At 47.3% G+C, this 23755-nt stretch overlaps 1 protein-coding gene across 1 annotated transcript in view; it reads left to right on the plus strand.

The window, feature by feature from the left end:
* LOC135571238 (glypican-6-like) overlaps positions 1–3241 on the plus strand; it is a 235144-nt gene extending 231903 nt beyond the window's left edge. The window contains exon 3 of the mRNA XM_065017022.1: positions 3185–3241. Within this exon, the coding sequence (XP_064873094.1) occupies positions 3185–3241 (57 nt within the window). The remainder of the gene's footprint in view (positions 1–3184) is intronic.
* Positions 3242–23755: the final 20514 nt, after the last annotated feature.

Genomic DNA, 23755 nt, shown 5'->3' on the forward strand with positions numbered 1-23755 from the left:
ATTGGTGGCTGACTAAATACTTTTTTGCCCCACTGTATAGAGTTGTCTCAGTGTTGTATCTCTATCTAACTGTACTCCACAGAAGTCTGTTTGTCTCTAAGAGATATATAGAGTTGCCTGTGTCTCGTATCTCTGTCTGCAGCTCAGATCAGTGGAGCGTGAGAGTCTGGCTACTGTTATGTGTTATTGTTCTTAGGGAACTAGTTTCTCTGAGGAGTCTACTCTGTCAGCTTGGATATCCCTCCTCCTCAGTTCTGGCTGAGGCCGTTTGAATCACTCCCTTGGTCCTCCCAATGACCGCCTCCCAAATGGTGCTCTATTGCCTTTATGGTGCATTACCTTTGACCAGAGATCTATAGGCCCTATAGTGCACTAAGTAGGGAATCGGGTGCCATTTGGGACATATCACAACCCAAGACCGTGGCCTGAGGTTTCTGTACGCTTCCTGTAAATTACCCATCACACACAGATCCTTCTCTTCCCATCACCATGACTACCTCTCCCCTCTGACCTCAGCCTTAACCCCATCAGCCCATCTCCCAGGCCCTGGTCTTCCCATCACCATGACTACCTCTCCCCTCTGACCTCAGCCTTCAGCCCATCAGCCCATCTCCCAGGCCCTGAACTTCCCTTCACCATGACTACCTCTCCCCTCTGACCTCAGTCTTTAGCCCATCTCCCAGAACCTGGTCTTCCCATCACCATGACGACCTCTCCCCTCTGACCTCAGTCTTTAGCCCATCTCCCAGAACCTGGTCTTCCCATCACCATGACGACCTCTCCCCTCTGACCTCAGACTTCAGCCCATCTCCCAGAATCCGGGCCTTCCCATGACCATGACTACCTCTCCCCTCTGACCTCAGCCTTCAGCCCATCTCCCAGAACCTGGTCTTCCCATCACCATGACGACCTCTCCCCTCTGACCTCAGCCTTCAGCCCATCGCCCTGGCCTTGAACTTCCCATCACCATGACGACCTCTCCCCTCTGACCTCAGCCTTCAGCCCATCTCCCAGGCCCTGAACTTCCGTCACCATGACTACCTCTCCCCTCTGACCTCAGCCTTCAGCCCATCTCCCAGAACTTGGTCTTCCCATCACCATGACTACCTCTCCCCTCTGACCTCAGTACTATCCTTAACCCAGATACTGTGTGAGAGGTGACCCTCTAGCCTGGTACTATCCTTAACCCAGATACTGTGTGAGAGGTGACCCTCTAGCCTGGTACTATCCTTAACCCAGATACTGTGTGAGAGGTGACCCTCTAGCCTGGTACTATCCTTAACCCAGATACTGTGTGAGAGGTGACCCTCTAGCCTGGTACTATCCTTAACCCAGATACTGTGTGAGAGGTGACCCTCTAGCCTGGTACTCTCCTTAACCCAGATACTGTGTGAGAGGTGACCCTCTAGCCTGGTACTATCCTTAACCCAGATACTGTGTGAGAGGTGACCCTCTAGCCTGGTACTATCCTTAACCCAGATACTGTGTGAGAGGTGACCCTCTAGCCTGGTACTATCCTTAACCCAGATACTGTGTGAGAGGTGACCCTCTAGCCTGGTACTATCCTTAACCCAGATACTGTGTGAGAGGTGACCCTCTAGCCTGGTACTATCCTTAACCCAGATACTGTGTGAGAGGTGACCCTCTAGCCTGGTACTATCCTTAACCCAGATACTGTGTGAGAGGTGACCCTCTAGCCTGGTACTATCCTTAACCCAGATACTGTGTGAGAGGTGACCCTCTAGCCTGGTACTATCCTTAACCCAGATACTGTGTGAGAGGTGACCCTCTAGCCTGGTACTATCCTTAACCCAGATACTGTGTGAGAGGTGACCCTCTAGCCTGGTACTATCCTTAACCCAGATACTGTGTGAGAGGTGACCCTCTAGCCTGGTACTATCCTTAACCCAGATACTGTGTGAGAGGTGACCCTCTAGCCTGGTACTATCCTTAACCCAGATACTGTGTGAGAGGTGACCCTCTAGCCTGGTACTATCCTTAACCCAGATACTGTGTGAGAGGTGACCCTCTAGCCTGGTACTATCCTTAACCCAGATACTGTGTGAGAGGTGACCCTCTAGCCTGGTACTATCCTTAACCCAGATACTGTGTGAGAGGTGACCCTCTAGCCTGGTACTATCCTTAACCCAGATACTGTGTGAGAGGTGACCCTCTAGCCTGGTACTATCCTTAACCCAGATACTGTGTGAGAGGTGACCCTCTAGCCTGGTACTATCCTTAACCCAGATACTGTGTGAGAGGTGACCCTCTAGCCTGGTACTATCCTTAACCCAGATACTGTGTGAGAGGTGACCCTCTAGCCTGGTACTATCCTTAACCCAGATACTGTGTGAGAGGTGACCCTCTAGCCTGGTACTATCCTTAACCCAGATACTGTGTGAGAGGTGACCCTCTAGCCTGGTACTATCCTTAACCCAGATACTGTGTGAGAGGTGACCCTCTAGCCTGGTACTATCCTTAACCCAGATACTGTGTGAGAGGTGACCTCTAGCCTGGTACTATCCTTAACCCAGATACTGTGTGAGAGGTGACCCTCTAGCCTGGTACTATCCTTAACCCAGATACTGTGTGAGAGGTGACCCTCTAGCCTGGTACTATCCTTAACCCAGATACTGTGTGAGAGGTGACCCTCTAGCCTGGTACTATCCTTAACCCAGATACTGTGTGAGAGGTGACCCTCTAGCCTGGTACTATCCTTAACCCAGATACTGTGTGAGAGGTGACCCTCTAGCCTGGTACTATCCTTAACCCAGATACTGTGTGAGAGGTGACCCTCTAGCCTGGTACTATCCTTAACCCAGATACTGTGTGAGAGGTGACCCTCTAGCCTGGTACTATCCTTAACCCAGATACTGTGTGAGAGGTGACCCTCTAGCCTGGTACTATCCTTAACCCAGATACTGTGTGAGAGGTGACCCTCCTGGCCCTGATACTGTGTGAGAGTGACCCTCTAGCCTGGTACTATCCTTAACCCAGATACTGTGTGAGAGGTGACCCTCTAGCCTGGTACTCTCCTTAACCCAGATACTGTGTGAGAGGTGACCCTCTAGCCTGGTACTCTCCTTAACCCAGATACTGTGTGAGAGGTGACCCTCTAGCCTGGTAGACATGACAAGGCAACATAAGTAATTTTAATCTCCAACATGTTTCTCTCTCCCCCAAGGTGAATGTGGCCCCCGCCTGCATCAGGGCCCTGACTAAGATGCTGTACTGTCCTTAACCCAGATACTGTGTGAGAGGTGACCCTCTAGCCTGGTAGACATGACAAGGCAACATAAGTAATTTTAATCTCCAACATGTTTCTCTCTCCCCCAAGGTGAATGTGGCCCCCGCCTGCATCAGGGCCCTGACTAAGATGCTGTACTGTCCGTACTGCAGGGGCCTGCCTGGGCTGAAGCCCTGTCATAATTACTGCCATAATGTAATGAGAGGCTGTCTGGCTAACCAGGCTGACCTAGATCCTGAGTGGAACCTCTTCATAGGTGAGAAAACACATGCTCTCTCTCTCTGTGTGTGTGTGTGTGTGTGTGTGTGTGTGTGTGTGTGTGTGTGTGTGTGTGTGTGTGTGTGTGTGTGTGAGATCGTTCTATGTTATACTATGTTCTGTCTGTTGTGCCTGGGCGAGTGGTGTCTTTCAAACTAAACCCTGCTGTTAGAGCCTGGTAACTAAACCCTGGTCCCTGCTGTTAGAGCCTCATAACTAAACCCTGGTCCCTGCTGTTAGAGCCTGATAACTAAACCCTGGTCCCTGCTGTTAGAGCCTGGTAACTAAACCCTGGTCCCTGCTGTTAGAGCCTGGTAACTAAACCCTGCTGTTAGAGCCTGATAACTAAACCCTGCTGTTAGAGCCTGATAACTAAACCCTGGTCCCTGCTGTTAGAGCCTGGTAACTAAACCCTGCTGTTAGAGCCTCATAACTAAACCCTGGTCCCTGCTGTTAGAGCCTCATAACTAAACCCTGGTCCCTGCTGTTAGAGCCTGGTAACTAAACCCTGGTCCCTGCTGTTAGAGCCTGATAACTAAACCCTGGTCCCTGCTGTTAGAGCCTGGTAACTAAACCCTGGTCCCTGCTGTTAGAGCCTGGTAACTAAACCCTGCTGTTAGAGCCTGATAACTAAACCCTGGTCCCTGCTGTTAGAGCCTGATAACTAAACCCTGGTCCCTGCTGTTAGAGCCTGATAACTAAACCCTGGTCCCTGCTGTTAGAGCCTGATAACTAAACCCTGGTCCCTGCTGTTAGAGCCTGATAACTAAACCCTGGTCCCTGCTGTTAGAGCCTGGTAACTAAACCCTGCTGTTAGAGCCTGGTAACTAAACCCTGGTCCCTGCTGTTAGAGCCTGGTAACTAAACCCTGGTCCCTGCTGTTAGAGCCTGGTAACTAAACCCTGGTCCCTGCTGTTAGAGCCTGGTAACTAAACCCTGGTCCCTGCTGTTAGAGCCTGGTAACTAAACCCTGGTCCCTGCTGTTAGAGCCTGGTAACTAAACCCTGGTCCCTGCTGTTAGAGCCTGATAACTAAACCCTGGTCCCTGCTGTTAGAGCCTGGTAACTAAACCCTGGTCCCTGCTGTTAGAGCCTGATAACTAAACCCTGGTCCCTGCTGTTAGAGCCTGGTAACTAAACCCTGGTCCCTGCTGTTAGAGCCTGGTAACTAAACCTGGTCCCTGCTGTTAGAGCCTGATAACTAAACCCTGGTCCCTGCTGTTAGAGCCTGATAACTAAACCTGGTCCCTGCTGTTAGAGCCTGGTAACTAAACCCTGGTCCCTGCTGTTAGAGCCTGGTAACTAAACCCTGGTCCCTGCTGTTAGAGCCTGATAACTAAACCCTGGTCCCTGCTGTTAGAGCCTGATAACTAAACCCTGGTCCCTGCTGTTAGAGCCTGGTAACTAAACCCTGCTGTTAGAGCCTGGTATCTAAACCCTGGTCCCTGCTGTTAGAGCCTGGTAACTAAACCCTGCTGTTAGAGCCTGATAACTAAACCCTGGTCCCTGCTGTTAGAGCCTGGTAACTAAACCCTGCTGTTAGAGCCTGATAACTAAACCCTGGTCCCTGCTGTTAGAGCCTGATAACTAAAACCTGGTCCCTGCTGTTAGAGCCTGATAACTAAACCCTGGTCCCTGCTGTTAGAGCCTGATAACTAAACCCTGGTCCCTGCTGTTAGAGCCTGATAACTAAACCCTGGTCCCTGCTGTTAGAGCCTGATAACTAAACCCTGGTCCCTGCTGTTAGAGCCTGATAACTAAACCCTGGTCCCTGCTGTTAGAGCCTGGTAACTAAACCCTGCTGTTAGAGCCTGGTAACTAAACCCTGGTCCCTGCTGTTAGAGCCTGGTAACTAAACCCTGCTGTTAGAGCCTGATAACTAAACCCTGGTCCCTGCTGTTAGAGCCTGGTAACTAAACCCTGCTGTTAGAGCCTGATAACTAAACCCTGGTCCCTGCTGTTAGAGCCTGGTAACTAAACCCTGCTGTTAGAGCCTGATAACTAAACCCTGGTCCCTGCTGTTAGAGCCTGATAACTAAACCCTGGTCCCTGCTGTTAGAGCCTGATAACTAAACCCTGGTCCCTGCTGTTAGAGCCTCATAACTAAACCCTGCTGTTAGAGCCTGGTAACTAAACCCTGGTCCCTGCTGTTAGAGCCTGGTAACTAAACCCTGGACCCTGCTGTTAGAGCCTGGTAACTAAACCCTGGTCCCTGCTGTTAGAGCCTGGTAACTAAACCCTGGACCCTGCTGTTAGAGCCTGGTAACTAAACCCTGGTCCCTGCTGTTAGAGCCTGGTAACTAAACCCTGGTCCCTGCTGTTAGAGCCTGATAACTAAACCCTGGTCCCTGCTGTTAGAGCCTGGTAACTAAACCCTGGTCCCTGCTGTTAGAGCCTGATAACTAAACCCTGGTCCCTGCTGTTAGAGCCTGGTAACTAAACCCTGCTGTTAGAGCCTGATAACTAAACCCTGGTCCCTGCTGTTAGAGCCTGGTAACTAAACCCTGCTGTTAGAGCCTGATAACTAAACCCTGGTCCCTGCTGTTAGAGCCTGATAACTAAACCCTGGTCCCTGCTGTTAGAGCCTGATAACTAAACCCTGGTCCCTGCTGTTAGAGCCTCATAACTAAACCCTGCTGTTAGAGCCTGGTAACTAAACCCTGGTCCCTGCTGTTAGAGCCTGGTAACTAAACCCTGGACCCTGCTGTTAGAGCCTGGTAACTAAACCCTGGTCCCTGCTGTTAGAGCCTGGTAACTAAACCCTGGTCCCTGCTGTTAGAGCCTGATAACTAAACCCTGGTCCCTGCTGTTAGAGCCTGCTAACTAAACCCTGGTCCCTGCTGGTCGGAAGGAAACCCCTTCTGTTTGGTGTTCCATGCTGGTCTGCACGGTGGGTAATGTTTCAGTAAGGAGCTGTTCCCAAGCCCTCCTCTGCAATGGGGACTGGGGGAGGCAGCTATATTCTTCGTACAAAATGATACCCTATTCTCTATTTAGTGGTCTATTCAGGTCAAAGTTAGTGCACTATGTAGGGGAAATGGGTTAATTTGTGAGGCAGATGGTACGATCCCTCTTGTAGCAGGATCTGAAAACAGTGGGGTGTATTTTAAAGAGGAGTCTCAACAGAGGTCAGCATACATCACTTCTGAGTCCTGTGCCTATGTATGTGTGTGTACTTGTGTCTGACAAAACTGTTGTCTCGACGACCAGGAGACGACCCAATACAGAACAGACCCAACACAACACAGACCCAACACAGACCCAACACAGCACAGACCCAACACAGACCCAACACAGACCCAACACAGACCCAACACAGACCCAACACAGACCCAACACAACACAGACCCAACACAACACAGACCCAACACAACACAGACCCAACACAGACCCAACACAACACAGACCCAACACAGACCCAACACAACACAGACCCAACACAACACAGACCCAACACAGACCCAACACAACACAGACCCAACACAGACCCAACACAGCACAGACCCAACACAGACCCAACACAACACAGACCCAACACAGACCCAACACAACACAGACCCAACACAGACCCAACACAGCACAGACCCAACACAACACAGACCCAACACAACACAGACCCAACACAGACCCAACAGAGCACAGACCCAACACAGACCCAACACAACACAGACCCAACACAGACCCAACACAGACCCAACACAGACCCAACACAACACAGACCCAACACAACACAGACCCAACACGACACAGACCCAACACAACACAGACCCAACACAGACCCAACACAGACCCAACACAACACAGACCCAACACAGACCCAACACAGACCCAACACAGACCCAACACAACACAGACCCAACACAACACAGACACAACACAGACCCAACACAGCACAGACCCAACACAGACCCAACACAGACCCAACACAGACCCAACACAGACCCAACACAACACAGACCCAACACAACACAGACCCAACACAGACCCAACACAACACAGACCCAACACAACACAGACCCAACACAACACAGACCCAACACAACACAGACCCAACACAACACAGACCCAACACAACACAGACCCAACACAACACAGACCCAACACAGACCCAACACAACACAGACCCAACACAACACAGACCCAACACAACACAGACCCAACACAACACAGACCCAACACAACACAGACCCAACACAACACAGACCCAACACAACACATACCCAACACAGACCCAACACAACACAGACCCAACACAACACAGACCCAACACAACACAGACCCAACACAGACCCAACACAACACAGACACAACACAGACCCAACACAGACCCAACACAACACAGACCCAACACAACACATACCCAACACAGACCCAACACAGACCCAACACAACACAGACCCAACACAACACAGACCCAACACAACACAGACACAACACAGACCCAACACAGACCCAACACAGCACAGACACAACACAGACCCAACACAACACAGACCCAACACAACACAGACACAACACAGACCCAACACAACACAGACCCAACACAACACAGACCCAACACAACACAGACCCAACACAACACATACCCAACACAACACAGACCCAACACAGACCCAACACAGACCCAACACAGACCCAACACAGACCCAACACAGACCCAACACAGACCCAACACAACACAGACCCAACACAACACAGACCCAACACGACGCAGACCCAACACAGACCCAACACAGACCCAACACAGACCCAACACAACACAGACCCAACACAGACCCAACACAACACAGACCCAACACAACACAGACCCAACACAGACCCAACACGACACAGACCCAACACAGACCCAACACAACACAGACCCAACACAGACCCAACACAGACCCAACACAACACAGACCCAACACAACACAGACCCAACACAACACAGACCCATCACAGACCCAACACAACACAGACCCAACACGACGCAGACCCAACACAGACCCAACACAACACAGACCCAACACAGACCCAACACAACACAGACCCAACACAGACCCAACACAACACAGACCCAACACAACACAGACCCAACACAGACCCAACACAACACAGACCCAACACAGACCCAACACAGACCCAACACAGACCCAACACAACACAGACCCAACACAACACAGACCCAACACAGACCCAACACAGACCCAACACAACACAGACCCAACACAGACCCAACACAGACCCAACACAGACCCAACACAACACAGACCCAACACAGACCCAACACAGCACAGACCCAACACAACACAGACCCAACACAGACCCAACACAACACAGACCCAACACAGACCCAACACAACACAGACCCAACACAGACCCAACACAACACAGACCCAACACAACACAGACCCAACACAGACCCAACACAACACAGACCCAACACAACACAGACCCAACACAGACCCAACACAACACAGACCCAACACAGACCCAACCCAACACAGACCCAACACAGACACAACACAGACCCAACACAACACAGACCCAACAGTATGGCTGCCGACGGCTGTTATACAAGACATTTAATATGAGAACTACAGTCGCAACAGGGTGATGAATCTTGTTTGAAGAACGGAGCCTTGGGCATCTATAAAGAGTGTGCTTTTAATTTAGTTATCTCTGTTATAACAGAGATAGTTTGTGTTTCAGAAGGAGTGAAGTGTTCAGTTTCAATTAGAACAGGGAACCCCGGGGGAGCGTTCTCTCTCTCTGCTGCATAAAAGGGTCCCATTGTGACGTTTCTTGGCCTTTTCTATTCATCTTCTCTATCAACGGCTGCTCTCCATTAGCCAATACAGTGAGAGGCTTCACAACTGATATTGATCTGCTTTTTTTTGGAAAGACAAAACCCTCTGCATCCCAAATGGCCCACTTGTTCCCTAACATATTGACACACCCTGTTTACACGTGGGCTCTGGTCTAAAGTAGGGCACTTACAGAAGGAATAGGCTGGCGTTTGAGACTCGGGAAGCATAACAGGTTGTTGGTCGATGGGTTGCATTAGAACTGATGCCATAGTCTCTTTGATTGTCTCTCCCTCTCTCTCTCTCTCTCTCTGATTGTCTCTCCCTCTCTCTCTCTCTCTCTGCATTGCATTATGACAGGAGGCTTGTTGCATTAGAACTGATGCCATAGTCTCTCTGATTGGCTCTCTCTCTCTCTCTCTCTCTCTCTCTCTGATTGGCTCTCCCTCTCTCTCTCTATCTGATTGGCTCTCCCTCTCTCTCTCTCTCTGATTGTCTCTCCCTCTCTCTGTCTCTCTCTCTCTCTCTCTCTCTCTCTCTCTCTCTCTCTCTGATTGGCTCTCTCTCTCTTTCTCTCTCTGATTGGCTCTCTCTCTCTCTCTCTCTGCATTGTAGATATTTATAGATCTGCTGTGTGACTCTCGTTGTCCCTAAAACAGCCCTTATGACAGGAGGCTTGTAACGGTGTTAACCTCCGTCTCTGTCTGGCTTTCTCTCTGTACGTGGTGCGTTTACCGTGCAGGCCGTGCAGGCTTGGCTCTTCATGCTTTAAAATGCCGCTGTCAATAGCATTGGATTGTTCAGCAGCCTGCTGGGCCTTTAGGATACGAATAAAGCCACTTTAACTTCTTTACAGTTCATCTCTAAAACTAACTCTCCACCCTCGCTAAGGGGAAACGAACTCTCCACCCTCGCTAAGGGGAAACTAACTCTCCACCCTCGCTAAGGGGGAACTAACTCTCCACCCTCGCTAAGGGGAAACTAACTCTCCACCCTCGCTAAGGGGAAACTAACTCTCCACCCTCGCTAAGGGGAAACTAACTCTCCACCCTCGCTAAGGGGGAACTAACTCTCCACCCTCGCTAAGGGGAAACTAACTCTCCACCCTCGCTAAGGGGGAACTAACTCTCCACCCTCGCTAAGGGGAAACTAACTCTCCACCCTCGCTAAGGGGAAACTAACTCTCCACCCTCGCTAAGGGGAAACTAACTCTCCACCCTCGCTAAGGGGAAACTAACTCTCCACCCTCGCTAAGGGGAAACTAACTCTCCACCCTCGCTAAGGGGAAACTAACTCTCCACAGATATGAAGTTTAACATGAAATATGCTTATCACAAAAACAAACAAAAAAATGACTGTTGAGATATTCAGAATGGGTTTTATGCTACTGAAGTGTGGCCACAGAAATGTGAATCCATCCATCACGTTCATATATTTATCTCTTAAGACTCTGACAGAGAGAGAGAGAGAGAACAAGATTCGCAGGTCAAATACCCAGTGAGTCCACTGGTGCTCATTGAGCAGAGAGACAGAGGCCTTTTGTGAGATGAATAGAAGTCTCTCCTTTCTCTTTCTCTTTGTCTCTTTCTGATCCTCGTCTGTCTGTAGAGAAAGACATCACTCCTGAGAGTCATTCTCTGTTCTCCACATTTTGGCCTTATTTCGCTCTCTTTTTACAAATTGGACTTTTCTGTATCTCTCAGTCTTTTTACAAATTGGACTTGATAAGAACATTTATCAGTCAGAATATTTCAGTCAGAATAATAACGGTATGGAACTGAAATGAAATGCTAAAGTTATTTCAACAGAATGTTTATTAGAGAGAGAGACTGAGACAGAGACAGAGACAGAGAGACAGAGAGAGAGAGAGACAGAGAGAGAGAGAGACTGAGACAGAGAGAGGGAGAGAGACAGCGAGAGAGAGAGACAGAGACAGAGACAGAGAGAGAGAGAGACAGAGAGAGAGAGAGAGAGAGACTGAGAGAGAGAGAGAGAGAGAGACAGAGAGAGAGACAGAGACAGAGAGAGAGACTGAGAGACAGAGAGACAGAGAGACAGAGAGACAGAGAGACAGAGAGACAGAGAGAGAGAGAGAGAGAGAGAGAGAGAGAGAGAGAGAGAGAGAGAGAGAGAGAGAGAGACTGAGAGAGAGAGAGAGACAGAGACAGAGAGAGACAGAGACAGAGAGAGAGACTGAGAGACTGAGAGACAGAGAGACAGAGAGACAGAGAGACAGAGAGACAGAGAGACAGAGAGAGACTGAGAGAGAGAGAGACAGAGAGACAGAGAGAGAGAGAGAGACTGAGAGAGAGAGAGAGACTGAGAGAGAGAGAGAGACTGAGAGAGAGAGAGAGACTGAGAGAGAGAGAGAGGGAGAGAGACAGAGAGAGAGGGAGAGAGACAGAGAGAGAGAGAGAGAGAGAGACTGAGAGAGAGAGAGAGAGAGAGAGAGAGAGAGAGAGAGACTGAGAGAGAGAGAGACTGAGAGGCGTTGGTTCTGAGCCGTAAACGGTCCCAAACTCTAAACCACTATCTGTATCCCAAATAGCACCCTGTTCCCCATGTAGGGCCCATACGACTCTGGTCAAAAGCAGTGCGCTATGTAGAGAATAGGGTGTAATTTGGGATGTGTTGTTGTGTACAGAGATGGCCAGTATTTCTGTGACATGATTAAATATGTATTTAAGTTAATTCTGAGTATTTTATAAACCCCAGGTTTATATTCTATTACACTGGGCTGATCTACATTCCAATGTATTTTGTAACAAGATGCTTTCGAGAGCTATAATTTATATTTCCAAAATACATTTCTATACCTTTTTTTTAAAAAGCGTTTTTTTACATTGTGTGGCCCCCATTTCACCCTTTTATTGTTATCAGAAATCGGACGGATATTGATTGGTGATGTGAGCTAAATTAACATGCTGATTGGACGAACCCGGATTCTGATGGCACTGTGGTGTGACGTGAGCTAAATTAACATGCTGATTGGACGAACCCGGATTCTGATGGCACTGTGGTGTGACGAGAGCTAAATTAAACATGCTGAGTATTATTCTAATGATCTCTCCCATAATAATACCCAGTGTGCTTTGCAGGTCATTTTTGGTATGTTCATTTTCACATGTAGCAGACAGACGCTGTTATCCAGAGTGACTCACTAAATAAACAGCAAGATATCACAGTAATATTTAACTGAGAATGTTACTTGCACATGAAAATACAAAATACAACTATTTTAATTGAATAAATGACAACAAAAATTACAATTATTTTGTTGTTTATTTTGTAGTTAATTTTGGTATATTGATCTTTATGGTATTTATGTATCTAGGGAGTTTTTCCTAGCCACCGTGCTTCTACACCTGCATTGCTTGCTGTTTGGGGGTTTTTAGGCTGGGGTTTCTGTACAGCACTTTGAGATATCAGCTGATGTACGAAGGGCTATATAAATACATTTGATTTGATTTGATTTAGTTTCCCCCCCCATCCCTGGTTGCCTAGGAGATTAAGCCCGCCTTTGACCTCTGAGAGTTTAACCACTGTGATTTAAATGTGATTATGATGTCACTGGTCACTGGGGGACCAATAGGGACCAACCTTTCTGTCACAACCATAGTCCTGACTGCTCTACCGAACACATGTTGATGTACGCAGGCCTTTCCTGCAGTCAAACGACCTCGATGGCCTCGCGGGTGGAATGTTAACTCGTATTTTTCATCCTTTCATAATGAATAATCATTACTTCAAAAAACCTGCTGAAAATCCGCTGTTTTCGATGTCAACCCGGCTTTATGTCATGTCAGTCTTCTGTGATGTGGCGTGTATAAACTGAAAATATATTTCAACTCTGTATCTGACATACAGGTAGGGGGTCTTCTCTTTGTGAAGCCCATAACCACTCGTGTGAGGTGGGTACGTTTGTTTCCAAGTAGATTTGTTTAAGACTACCCAGAAACCCTCTGACTACCCAGAAACCCTCTGACTACCCAGAAACCCTCTGACTACCCAGAGAAACACTCTGACTACCCAGAAACCCTCTGACTACCCAGAAACCCTCTGACTACCCAGTAACCCTCTGACTACCCAGAAACCCTCTGACTACCCAGAGAAACCCTCTGACTACCCAGAAACCCTCTGACTACCCAGAAACCCTCTGACTACCCAGAGAAACCCTCTGACTACCCAGAAACCCTCTGACTACCCAGAGAAACCCTCTGACTACCCAGAAACCCTCTGACTACCCAGAAACCCTCTGACTACCCAGTAACCCTCTGACTACCCAGAAACCCTCTGACTACCCAGAGAAACCCTCTGACTACCCAGAAACCCTCTGACTACCCAGAAACCCTCTGACTACCCAGAAACCCTCTGACTACCCAGAGAAACCCTCTGACTACCCAGAAACCCTCTGACTACCCAGAGAAACCCTCTGACTACCCAGAGAAACCCTCTGACTACCCAGAAACCCTCTGACTACCCAGAGAAACCCTCTGACTACCCAGAAACCCTCTGACTACCCAGAGAAACCCTCTGACTACCCAGAAACCTTCTGACTACCCAGAGAAACCCTCTGACTACCCAGAAACCCTCTGTGTGACCCTGACTTATCCCCTCTGCAGATTAAACTGTAGCTGTGCTCACGGGAGCCTGACTTTGTCTAAAAGTGGGAGTGTAAACAAAACACCATCCTGATGAAAATACGCTACTTTGTCTTTTAACAAAACTAATGTTTGTGCATATTTTCAGCGTGGAACAGATGTTTAGAGTGGTTATAACCGAACCCTAGGCTAACCAATTCTAAAAGGCACTAGCAGGTCTAAAAGTAGGTCTCAGCAGGAAATAGACTGAACGCAATTATTTAAAAAAAACGGAGGCTCCAGTCGTTGGATATTTCCCAACTTCAATCAACCAGTCCATTTTGAATTGACGATAAAAACCAGGGAACGTGGCTTGTGAATCCCCTTGTGGGTCTCGGCAGTTAGATATGTTTTTACAGACATGTATTTCTGTGGGCTTAACGGGGAGTCTGTTTGTGCATTGGAGACGTGTGTGTAGAGAGAGCAGTCAGAACACAGTGGAGTGAGTGAGATATGGAGTTTATTGTAGCTAGGTGTGTATATAGCTAGGTCAGTGTATTGTATCTAGGTGTGTATATAGTTAGGTCAGTGTATTGTAGCTAGGTCAGTGTATTGTAGCTAGGTGTGTATATAGCTAGGTCAGTGTATTGTATCTAGGTGTGTATATAGTTAGGTCAGTGTATTGTATCTAGGTGTGTATATAGTTAGGTCAGTGTATTGTAGCTAGGTGTGTATTGTATCTAGGTGTGTATATAGCTAGGTCAGTGTATTGTAGCTAGTTGTGTATTGTAGCTAGGTCAGTGTATTGTATCTAGGTGTGTATATAGCTAGGTCAGTGTATTGTATCTAGGTGTGTATTGTAGCTAGGTCAGTGTATTGTATCTAGGTGTGTATATAGCTGGGTGTGTATTGTATCTAGGCGTGTATATAGCTAGGTCAGTATATTGTATCTAGGTGTGTATATAGCTAGGTCAGTGTATTGTAGCTGGGTGTGTATATAGCTAGGTCAGTGTATTGTATCTAGGTGTGTATATAGTTGGGTGTGTATTGTAGCTAGGTCAGTGTATTGTAGCTAGGTGTGTATATAGCTAGGTCAGTGTATTGTAGCTAGGTGTGTATATAGCTAGGTGTGTATATAGCTAGGTCAGTGTATTGTAGCTAGGTGTGTATTGTAGCTAGGTGTGTATATAGCTAGGTGTGTATATAGTTAGGTCAGTGTATTGTAGCTAGGTGTGTATATAGCTAGGTCAGTGTATTGTAGCTAGGTGTGTATATAGCTAGGTGTGTATATAGCTGGGTGTGTATTGTAGCTAGGTGTGTATTGTAGCTAGGTGTGTGTATATAGCTAGGTCAGTGTATTGTATCAGTGTGTATATAGCTGTGTCAGTGTATTGTAACTAGGTGTGGATATAGCTGGGTGTGTATTGTAGCTAGTTGTGTATTGTAGCTAGGTCAGTGTATTGTAACTAGGTGTGGATATAGCTGGGTGTGTATTGTAGCTAGTTGTGTATTGTAGCTAGGTCAGTGTATTGTAACTAGGTGTGGATATAGCTGGGTGTGTATTGTAGCTAGTTGTGTATTGTAGCTAGGTGAGTGTATTGTAGCTAGGTGTGTATATAGCTAGGTCAGTGTATTGTAGCTAGGTGTGTATATAGCTAGGTCAGTGTATTGTAGCTAGTTGTGTATATAGCTAGGTCAGTGTATTGTAGCTAGGTGTGTATATAGCTAGGTCAGTATATTGTAGCTAGGTGTGTATATAGCTAGGTCAGTGTATTGTAGCTAGGTGTGTATATAGCTAGGTGTGTATATAGCTAGGTCAGTGAATTGTAGCTAGGTGTGTATATAGCTAGGTCAGTGTATTGTATCAGTGTGTAGAGAGAGCAGTCAGAACACAGTGGAGTGAGTGAGATATGGAATTTATTGTAGCTAGGTGTGTATATAGGTGTGTATATAGCTAGGTCAGTGTATTGTAACTAGGTGTGGATATAGCTTGGTGTGTATTGTTGCTAGTCGTGTATTGTAGCTAGGTCAGTGTATTGTAACTATGTGTGTATATAGCTAGGTCAGTGTATTGTAACTATGTGTGTATTGTAGCTAGGTCAGTGTATTGTAACTAGGTGTGTATATAGCTGGGTGTGTATATAGCTAGGTCAGTGTATTGTAACTAGATGTGTATATAGCTGGGTGTGTATTGTAGCTAGGTCAGTGTATTGTAACTAGGTGTGTATATAGCTGGGTGCGTATTGTAGCTAGTTGTGTATTGTAGCTAGGTGTGTATATAGCTAGGTCAGTGTATTGTAGCTAGGTGTGTATATAGCTAGGTCAGTGTATTGTAACTAGGTGTGGATATAGCTGGGTGTGTATTGTAGCTAGTTGTGTATTGTAGCTAGGTGTGTATATAGCTGGGTGTGTATTGTTTCTAGTCGTGTATTGTAGCTAGGTCAGTGTATTGTAACTATGTGTGTATATAGCTAGGTCAGTGTATTGTAACTATGTGTGTATTGTAGCTAGGTCAGTGTATTGTAACTAGGTGTGTATATAGCTGGGTGTGTATTGTAGCTAGGTCAGTGTATTGTAACTAGGTGTGTATATAGCTGGGTGTGTATTGTAGCTAGTTGTGTATTGTACATTTACATTTACATTTAAGTAATTTTGCAGGCCAGTGGTGGATGAACGCAGTGCCCTTGTTTGGGTGTAGGGCCTGATCAGAGCCTGGAGGTACTGAGGTGCCGTTCCCCTCACAGCTCCGTAGGCAAGCACCATGGTCTTGTAGCGGATGCGAGCTTCAACTGGAAGCCAGTGGAGAGAGCGGAGGAGCGGGGTGACGTGAGAGAACTTGGGAAGGTTGAACACCAGACGGGCTGCGGTCGTACTCTGCGGATGTTGTAGAGCATGAACCTACAGGAACGGGCCACCGCCTTGATGTTAGTTGAGAACGACAGGGTGTTGTCCAGGATCACGCCAAGGTTCTTAGCGCTCTCGGAGGAGGACACGATGGAGTTGTCAACCGTGATGGCGAGATCATGGAACGGGCAGTCCTTCCCCGGGAGGAAGAGCAGCTCCGTCTTGCCGAGGTTCAGCTTGAGGTGGTGATCCGTCATCCACACTGATATGTCTGCCAGACATGCAGAGATGCGATTCGCCACCTGGTCATCAGAGGGGGGAAAGGAGAAGATTAATTGTGTGTCGTCTGCATAGCAATGATAGGAGAGACCATGTGAGGTTATGACAGAGCCAAGTGACTTGGTGTATAGCGAGAATAGGAGAGGGCCTAGAACAGAGCCCTGGGGGACACCAGTGGTGAGAGCGCGTGGTGAGGAGACAGATTCTCGCCACGCCACCTGGTAGGAGCGACCTGTCAGGTAGGACGCAATCCAAGCATGGGCCGCGCCGGAGATGCCCAACTCGGAGAGGGTGGAGAGGAGGATCTGATGGTTCACAGTATCGAAGGCAGCCGATAGGTCTAGAAGGATGAGAGCAGAGGAGAGAGAGTTAGCTTTAGCAGTGCGGAGTGCCTCCGTGATACAGAGAAGAGCAGTCTCAGTTGAATGACTAGTCTTGAAACCTGACTGATTTGGATCAAGAAGGTCATTCTGAGAGAGATAGCGGGAGAGCTGGCCAAGGACGGCACGTTCAAGAGTTTTGGAGAGAAAAGAAAGAAGGGATACTGGTCTGTAGTTGTTGACATCGGAGGGATCGAGTGTAGGTTTTTTCAGAAGGGGTGCAACTCTCGCTCTCTTGAATACGGAAGGGACGTAGCCAGCGGTCAGGGATGAGTTGATGAGCGAGGTGAGGTAAGGCAGAAGGTCACCGGAGATGGTCTGGAGAAGAGAGGAGGGGATAGGGTCAAGCGGGCAGGTTGTTGGGCGGCCGGCCGTCACAAGACGCGAGATGTCATCTGGAGAGAGAGGGGAGAAAGAGGTCAGAGCACAGGGTAGGGCAGTGTGAGCAGAACCAGCGGTGTCGTTTGACTTAGCAAACGAGGATCGGATGTCGTCGACCTTCTTTTCAAAATGGTTGACGAAGTCATCTGCAGAGAGGAAGGAGGGGGGAGGGGGAGGAGGATTCAAGAGGGAGGAGAAGGTGGCAAAGAGCTTCCTAGGGTTAGAGGCAGATGCTTGGAATTTAGAGTGGTAGAAAGTGGCTTTAGCAGCAGAGACAGAGGAGGAAAATGTAGAGAGGAGGGAGTGAAAGGATGCCAGGTCCGCAGGGAGGCGAGTTTTCCTCCATTTCCGCTCGGCTGCCCGGAGCCCTGTTCTGTGAGCTCGCAATGAGTCGTCGAGCCACGGAGCGGGAGGGGAGGACCGAGCCGGCCTGGAGGATAGGGGACATAGAGAGTCAAAGGATGCAGAAAGGGAGGAGAGGAGGGTTGAGGAGGCAGAATCAGGAGATAGGTTGGAGAAGGTTTGAGCAGAGGGAAGAGATGATAGGATGGAAGAGGAGAGAGTAGCGAGGGAGAGAGAGCGAAGGTTGGGACGGCGAGATACCATCCGAGTAGGGGCAGTGTGGGAAGTGTTGGATGAGAGCGAGAGGGAAAAGGATACAAGGTAGTGGTCGGAGACTTGGAGGGGAGTTGCAATGAGGTTAGTGGAAGAACAGCATCTAGTAAAGATGAGGTCGAGCGTATTGCCTGCCTTGTGAGTAGGGGGAAGGTGAGAGGGTGAGGTCAAAAGAGGAGAGGAGTGGAAAGAAGGAGGCAGAGAGGAATGAGTCAAAGGTAGACGTGGGGAGGTTAAAGTCGCCCAGAACTGTGAGAGGTGAGCCGTCCTCAGGAAAGGAGCTTATCAAGGCATCAAGCTCATTGATGAACTCTCCGAGGGAACCTGGAGGGCGATAAATGATAAGGATGTTAAGCTTGAAAGGGCTGGTAACTGTGACAGCATGGAATTCAAAGGAGGCGATAGACAGATGGGTAAGGGGAGAAAGAGAGAATGACCACTTGGGAGAGATGAGGATCCCGGTGCCACCACCCCGCTGACCAGAAACTCTCGGGGTGTGCGAGAGCACGTGGGCGGACGAAGAGAGAGCAGTAGGAGTAGCGGTGTTGTCTGTGGTGATCCATGTTTCCGTCAGTGCCAAGAAGTCGAGGGACTGGAGGGAGGCATAGGCTGAGATGAACTCTGCCTTGTTGGCCGCAGATCTGCAGTTCCAGAGGCTACCGGAGACCTGGAACTCCACGTGGGTCGTGCGCGCTGGGACCACCAGATTAGGGTGGCCGCGGCCATGCGGTGTGGAGCGTTTGTATGGTCTGTGCAGAGAGGAGAGAACAGGGATAGACAGACACATAGTTGACAGGCTAGAGAAGAGGCTACGCTAATGCAGAGGAGATTGGAATGACAAGTGGACTACACGTCTCGAATGTTCAGAAAGTTAAGCTTACGTAGCAAGAATCTAATTGACTAAAATGATTAAAATGATACAGTACTGCTGAGGTAGGCTAGCTGCGTTGTTGACACTACCCTAATCAAGTCGTTCCGTTGAGTGTGAAGTTTCTACAATGCTGCTATTCGGGGGCTAGCTGGCTAGCTAGCAGTGTTGGTTACGTTACGTTGCGTTAGGAGAACGACAATAGCTGGCTAGCTAACCTAGAAAATCGCTCTAGACTACACAATTATCTTTGAAACAAAGACGGCTATGTAGCTAGCTATGTAGCTAGCTACGATCAAACAAATCACACCGTTGGGACTGTAATGAAATGAAATGAAAATGTGATACTACCTGTGGAGCGAAGCGGAATGCGACCGGAATGCGAAAGTTCTATTCAGTAGACGTTGGCTGGCTGTTGGCTAGCTAGGAGTGTCTCCTACGTTAAGGACGACAAAATAGCTGGCTAGCTAACCTCGGTAATTAAGATAATCACTCTAAGACTACACACTCTAAACTACACAATTATCTTGGATACGAAGACAGCAAAGACAACTATGTAGCTAGCTAATACTACACTAATCAAGTCGTTCAGTTGAGTGTGATAGTTACTACAGTGCTACGGTAGCCGGTGAACGTATGCTAGCTGGCTAGCTGCTAGCCAGATAGGAGGACGACGAAATACGATAATAACGCAATTATCACTCTAAGACTCCACGCTCTAAACTACACAATTATCTTGGATACGAAGACAGCAAAGACAACTATGTAGCTAGCTAACACTACACTAATCAAGTCGTTCAGTTGAGTGTGATAGTTACTACAGTGCTACGGTAGACGGTGAACGTGTTGGGCAGATAGGAGGACGACGAAATACGATAATTACGCAATTATCTTTGATACAACGACGGCTATGTAGCTAGCTAAGAAGAAATTGCTAAGATTAGACAAATCAGACCGTTGTACTATAATGAAATGTAATGAAAAAGTTATACAACCTGCAGACCGAAGGAGACCGAAGCGCGGAATTGTAGCTAGGTGTGTATATAGCTAGGTCAGTGTATTGTAGCTAGGTGTGTATATAGCTAGGTCAGTGTATTGTAACTAGGTGTGGATATAGCTGGGTGTGTATTGTAGCTAGTTGTGTATTGTAGCTAGGTGTGTATATAGCTGGGTGTGTATTGTTGCTAGTCGTGTATTGTTGCTAGGTCAGTGTATTGTAACTAGGTGTGTATTGTAGCTAGGTCAGTGTATTGTAACTAGGTGTGTATATAGCTGGGTGTGTATTGTAGCTAGGTCAGTGTATTGTAACTAGGTGTGTATATAGCTGGGTGTGTATTGTAGCTAGTTGTGTATTGTAGCTAGGTCAGTGTATTGTATCTAGGTGTTTATATACAGTGCCTTGCGAAAGTATTCGGCCCCCTTGAACTTTGTATCTAGGTGTGTATATAGCTAGGTCAGTGTATTGTATCTAGGTGTGTATATAGCTAGGTGTGTATATAGCTAGGTGTGTATATAGCTGGGTGTGTATATAGCTGGGTGTGTATTGTATATAGGTGTGTATATAGCTAGGTCAGTGTATTGTAGCTAGGTGTGTATATAGCCAGGTCAGTGTATTGTATATAGGTGTGTATATAGCTGGGTGTGTATATAGCTAGGTCAGTGTATTGTATCTAGGTGTGTATTGTAGCTAGGTGTGTATTGTATCAGTGTGTATATAGCTGGGTGTGTATATAGCTAGGTCAGTGTATTGTAGCTAGGTGTGTATATAGCTGAGTGTGTATTGTAGCTAGGTGTGTATATAGCTGGGTGTGTATTTTAGCTAGGTGTGTATATAGCTAGGTCAGTGTATTGTATCAGTGTGTATATAGCTAGGTCAGTGTATTGTATCAGTGTGTATATAGCTAGGTGTGTATATAGCTAGGTGTGTATATAGCTAGGTGTGTATATAGCTGGGTGTGTATATAGCTGGGTGTGTATTGTATATAGGTGTGTATATAGCTAGGTCAGTGTATTGTATCTAGGTGTGTATATAGCTAGGTCAGTGTATTGTATCTAGGCGTGTATATAGCTAGGTCAGTGTATTGTATCTAGGTGTGTATATAGCTAGGTCAGTGTATTGTAGCTAGGTGTGTATATAGCTGGGTGTTTATATAGCTAGGTGTGTATATAGCTAGGTGTGTATATAGCTGGGTGTGTATATAGCTGGGTGTGTATTGTATATAGGTGTGTATATAGCTAGGTCAGTGTATTGTATCTAGGTGTGTATATAGCTAGGTCAGTGTATTGTATCTAGGCGTGTATATAGCTAGGTCAGTGTATTGTATCTAGGTGTGTATATAGCTAGGTCAGTGTATTGTAGCTAGGTGTGTATATAGCTGGGTGTTTATATAGCTAGGTGTCTATATAGCTAGGTGTGTATATAGCTGGGTGTTTATATAGCTAGGTGTCTATATAGCTAGGTGTGTATATAGCTGGGTCAGTGTATTGTAACTAGGTGTGTATTGTAGCTAGGTCAGTGTATTGCAGCTAGGTGTGTATTGTAGCTAGGTCAGTGTATTGTAGCTAGGTGTGTATATAGCTAGGTCAGTGTATTGCAGCTAGGTGTGTATTGTAGCTAGGTGTGTATTGTAACTAGGTGTGTATTGTAGCTAGGTGTGTATATAGCTAGGTGTGTATTGTAGCTAGGTGCGTATATAGCTAGGTGTGTATTGTAGCTAGGTGTGTATTGTATCTAGGTGTGTATTGTAGCTAGGTGTGTATTGTAGCTAGGTGTGTATTGTAGCTAGGTGTGTATTGTAGCTAGGTGTGTATTGTATCTAGGTGTGTATATATCTAGGTGTGTATATAGCTAGGTGTGTATTGTAGCTAGGTGTGTATATAGCTAGGTGTGTATTGTAGCTAGGTGTGTATTGTATCTAGGTGTGTATATAGCTGGGTGTGTATTGTAGCTAGTTGTGTATTGTAGCTAGGTCAGTGTATTGTAACTAGGTGTGTATATAGCTGGGTGTGTATTGTAGCTAGTTGTGTATTGTAGCTAGGTCAGTATATTGTAACTAGGTGTGTATATAGCTGGGTGTGTATTGTAGCTAGGTCAGTGTATTGTAACTAGGTGTGTCTATAGCTGGGTGTGTATTGTAGCTAGGTGTGTATTGTAGCTAGGTGTCTATATAGCTAGGTGTGTATATAGCTAGGTCAGTGTATTGTAGCTAGGTGTCTATATAGCTAGGTGTGTATATAGCTAGGTCAGTGTATCACAATACCCCATAGTGACATCACAATACCCCATAATGACATCACAATACCCCATAGTGACATCACAATACCCATAATGTAGAAAAGTGTGCAAATGTAATTTTTTTTAACACTGAAATATGACAATTACATAAGTATTCAGACCCTTTACTCAGTACTTTTGGCAGCGATTACAGCCTTGAGTCTTGGGTATGACGCTAGAAGCTTGGTACACCTGTATTTGGTGAGTTTCTCCCATTCTTCTCTGCAGATCCTCTCAAGCTCTGTCAGGTTGGATGGGGAGCGTCGCTGCACAGCTATTCTCAGGTCTCTCTAGAGATGTTGCAATCAGGTTCCAGTCCTGGCTGGGCCACTCAAGGACATTCAGAGACTTGTCCCGAAGCCACTCCTGCATCCACTTGGCTGTGTGCTTAGGGTCGTTGTCCTGATGGAAGGTGAACCTTCGCCCCCAGTCTGAGGTTTTCATCAAGGATCTCCCTGTACTTTGCTCCATTAATCTCTTCCCTTCTCTTTCCTTACTAGTCTCCCAGTCCCTGCCGCTGAAAAACATCCTCTCAGCATGATGCTGCCACCACCATGCTTCACCATAGGGATGGTACCAGGTTTCCTCCAGACATGACGCTTGGCATTCAGGCCAAAGAGTTCAATCTTGGTTTCATCAGACCAAATAATCTTGTTTGTCGTGGTCTGAGTGTCCTTTAGGTGCCTTTTGGCAAACTCCAAGCGTGCTGTCATGTGCTTTTACTGAGGAGTGGCTTCCATCTGGCCACTCTACCATAAAGGTCTGATTGGTGGAGTGCTGAAGAGATGGTTGTCCTTCTGGAAGGTTCTCTCATCTCCACAGAGGAGCTCTGTCAGAGTGACCATCAGGTTCTTGGTCTCCTCCCTGACCTGGCCCTTCTGATAAGGCTCTCCCATCTCCACAGAGGAACTCTGGAGCCCTGTCAGAGTGACCCTTGGGTTCTTGTTCTCCTCCCTGACCAAGGCCCTTCTCCCCCGATTGCTCAGTTTGGCTGGGGGGCCAGCTCTAGGACGAGTCTTAGTGGTTTCAAACTTCTCCCATTTAAGAATGATGGAGACCACTGTGTTCTTGGGGACCTTCAAAGTTGCGGAAATGTTTTGGTACCCTTCCCCAGATTTGTGCCTCGACACGATCCTGTCTCGGAGCTCTACAGGCAATTCCTTCGACCTCATGGTTTGGTTTTTGCTCTGACATGCACTGTCAACTGTGGGACCTTGTATAGACAGGTGTGTGCCTTTCCAAAT

Source organism: Oncorhynchus nerka, unplaced genomic scaffold (genome assembly GCF_034236695.1).
Source record: "Oncorhynchus nerka isolate Pitt River unplaced genomic scaffold, Oner_Uvic_2.0 unplaced_scaffold_654, whole genome shotgun sequence".
In the NCBI taxonomy this organism is placed as follows: domain Eukaryota; kingdom Metazoa; phylum Chordata; class Actinopteri; order Salmoniformes; family Salmonidae; genus Oncorhynchus; species Oncorhynchus nerka.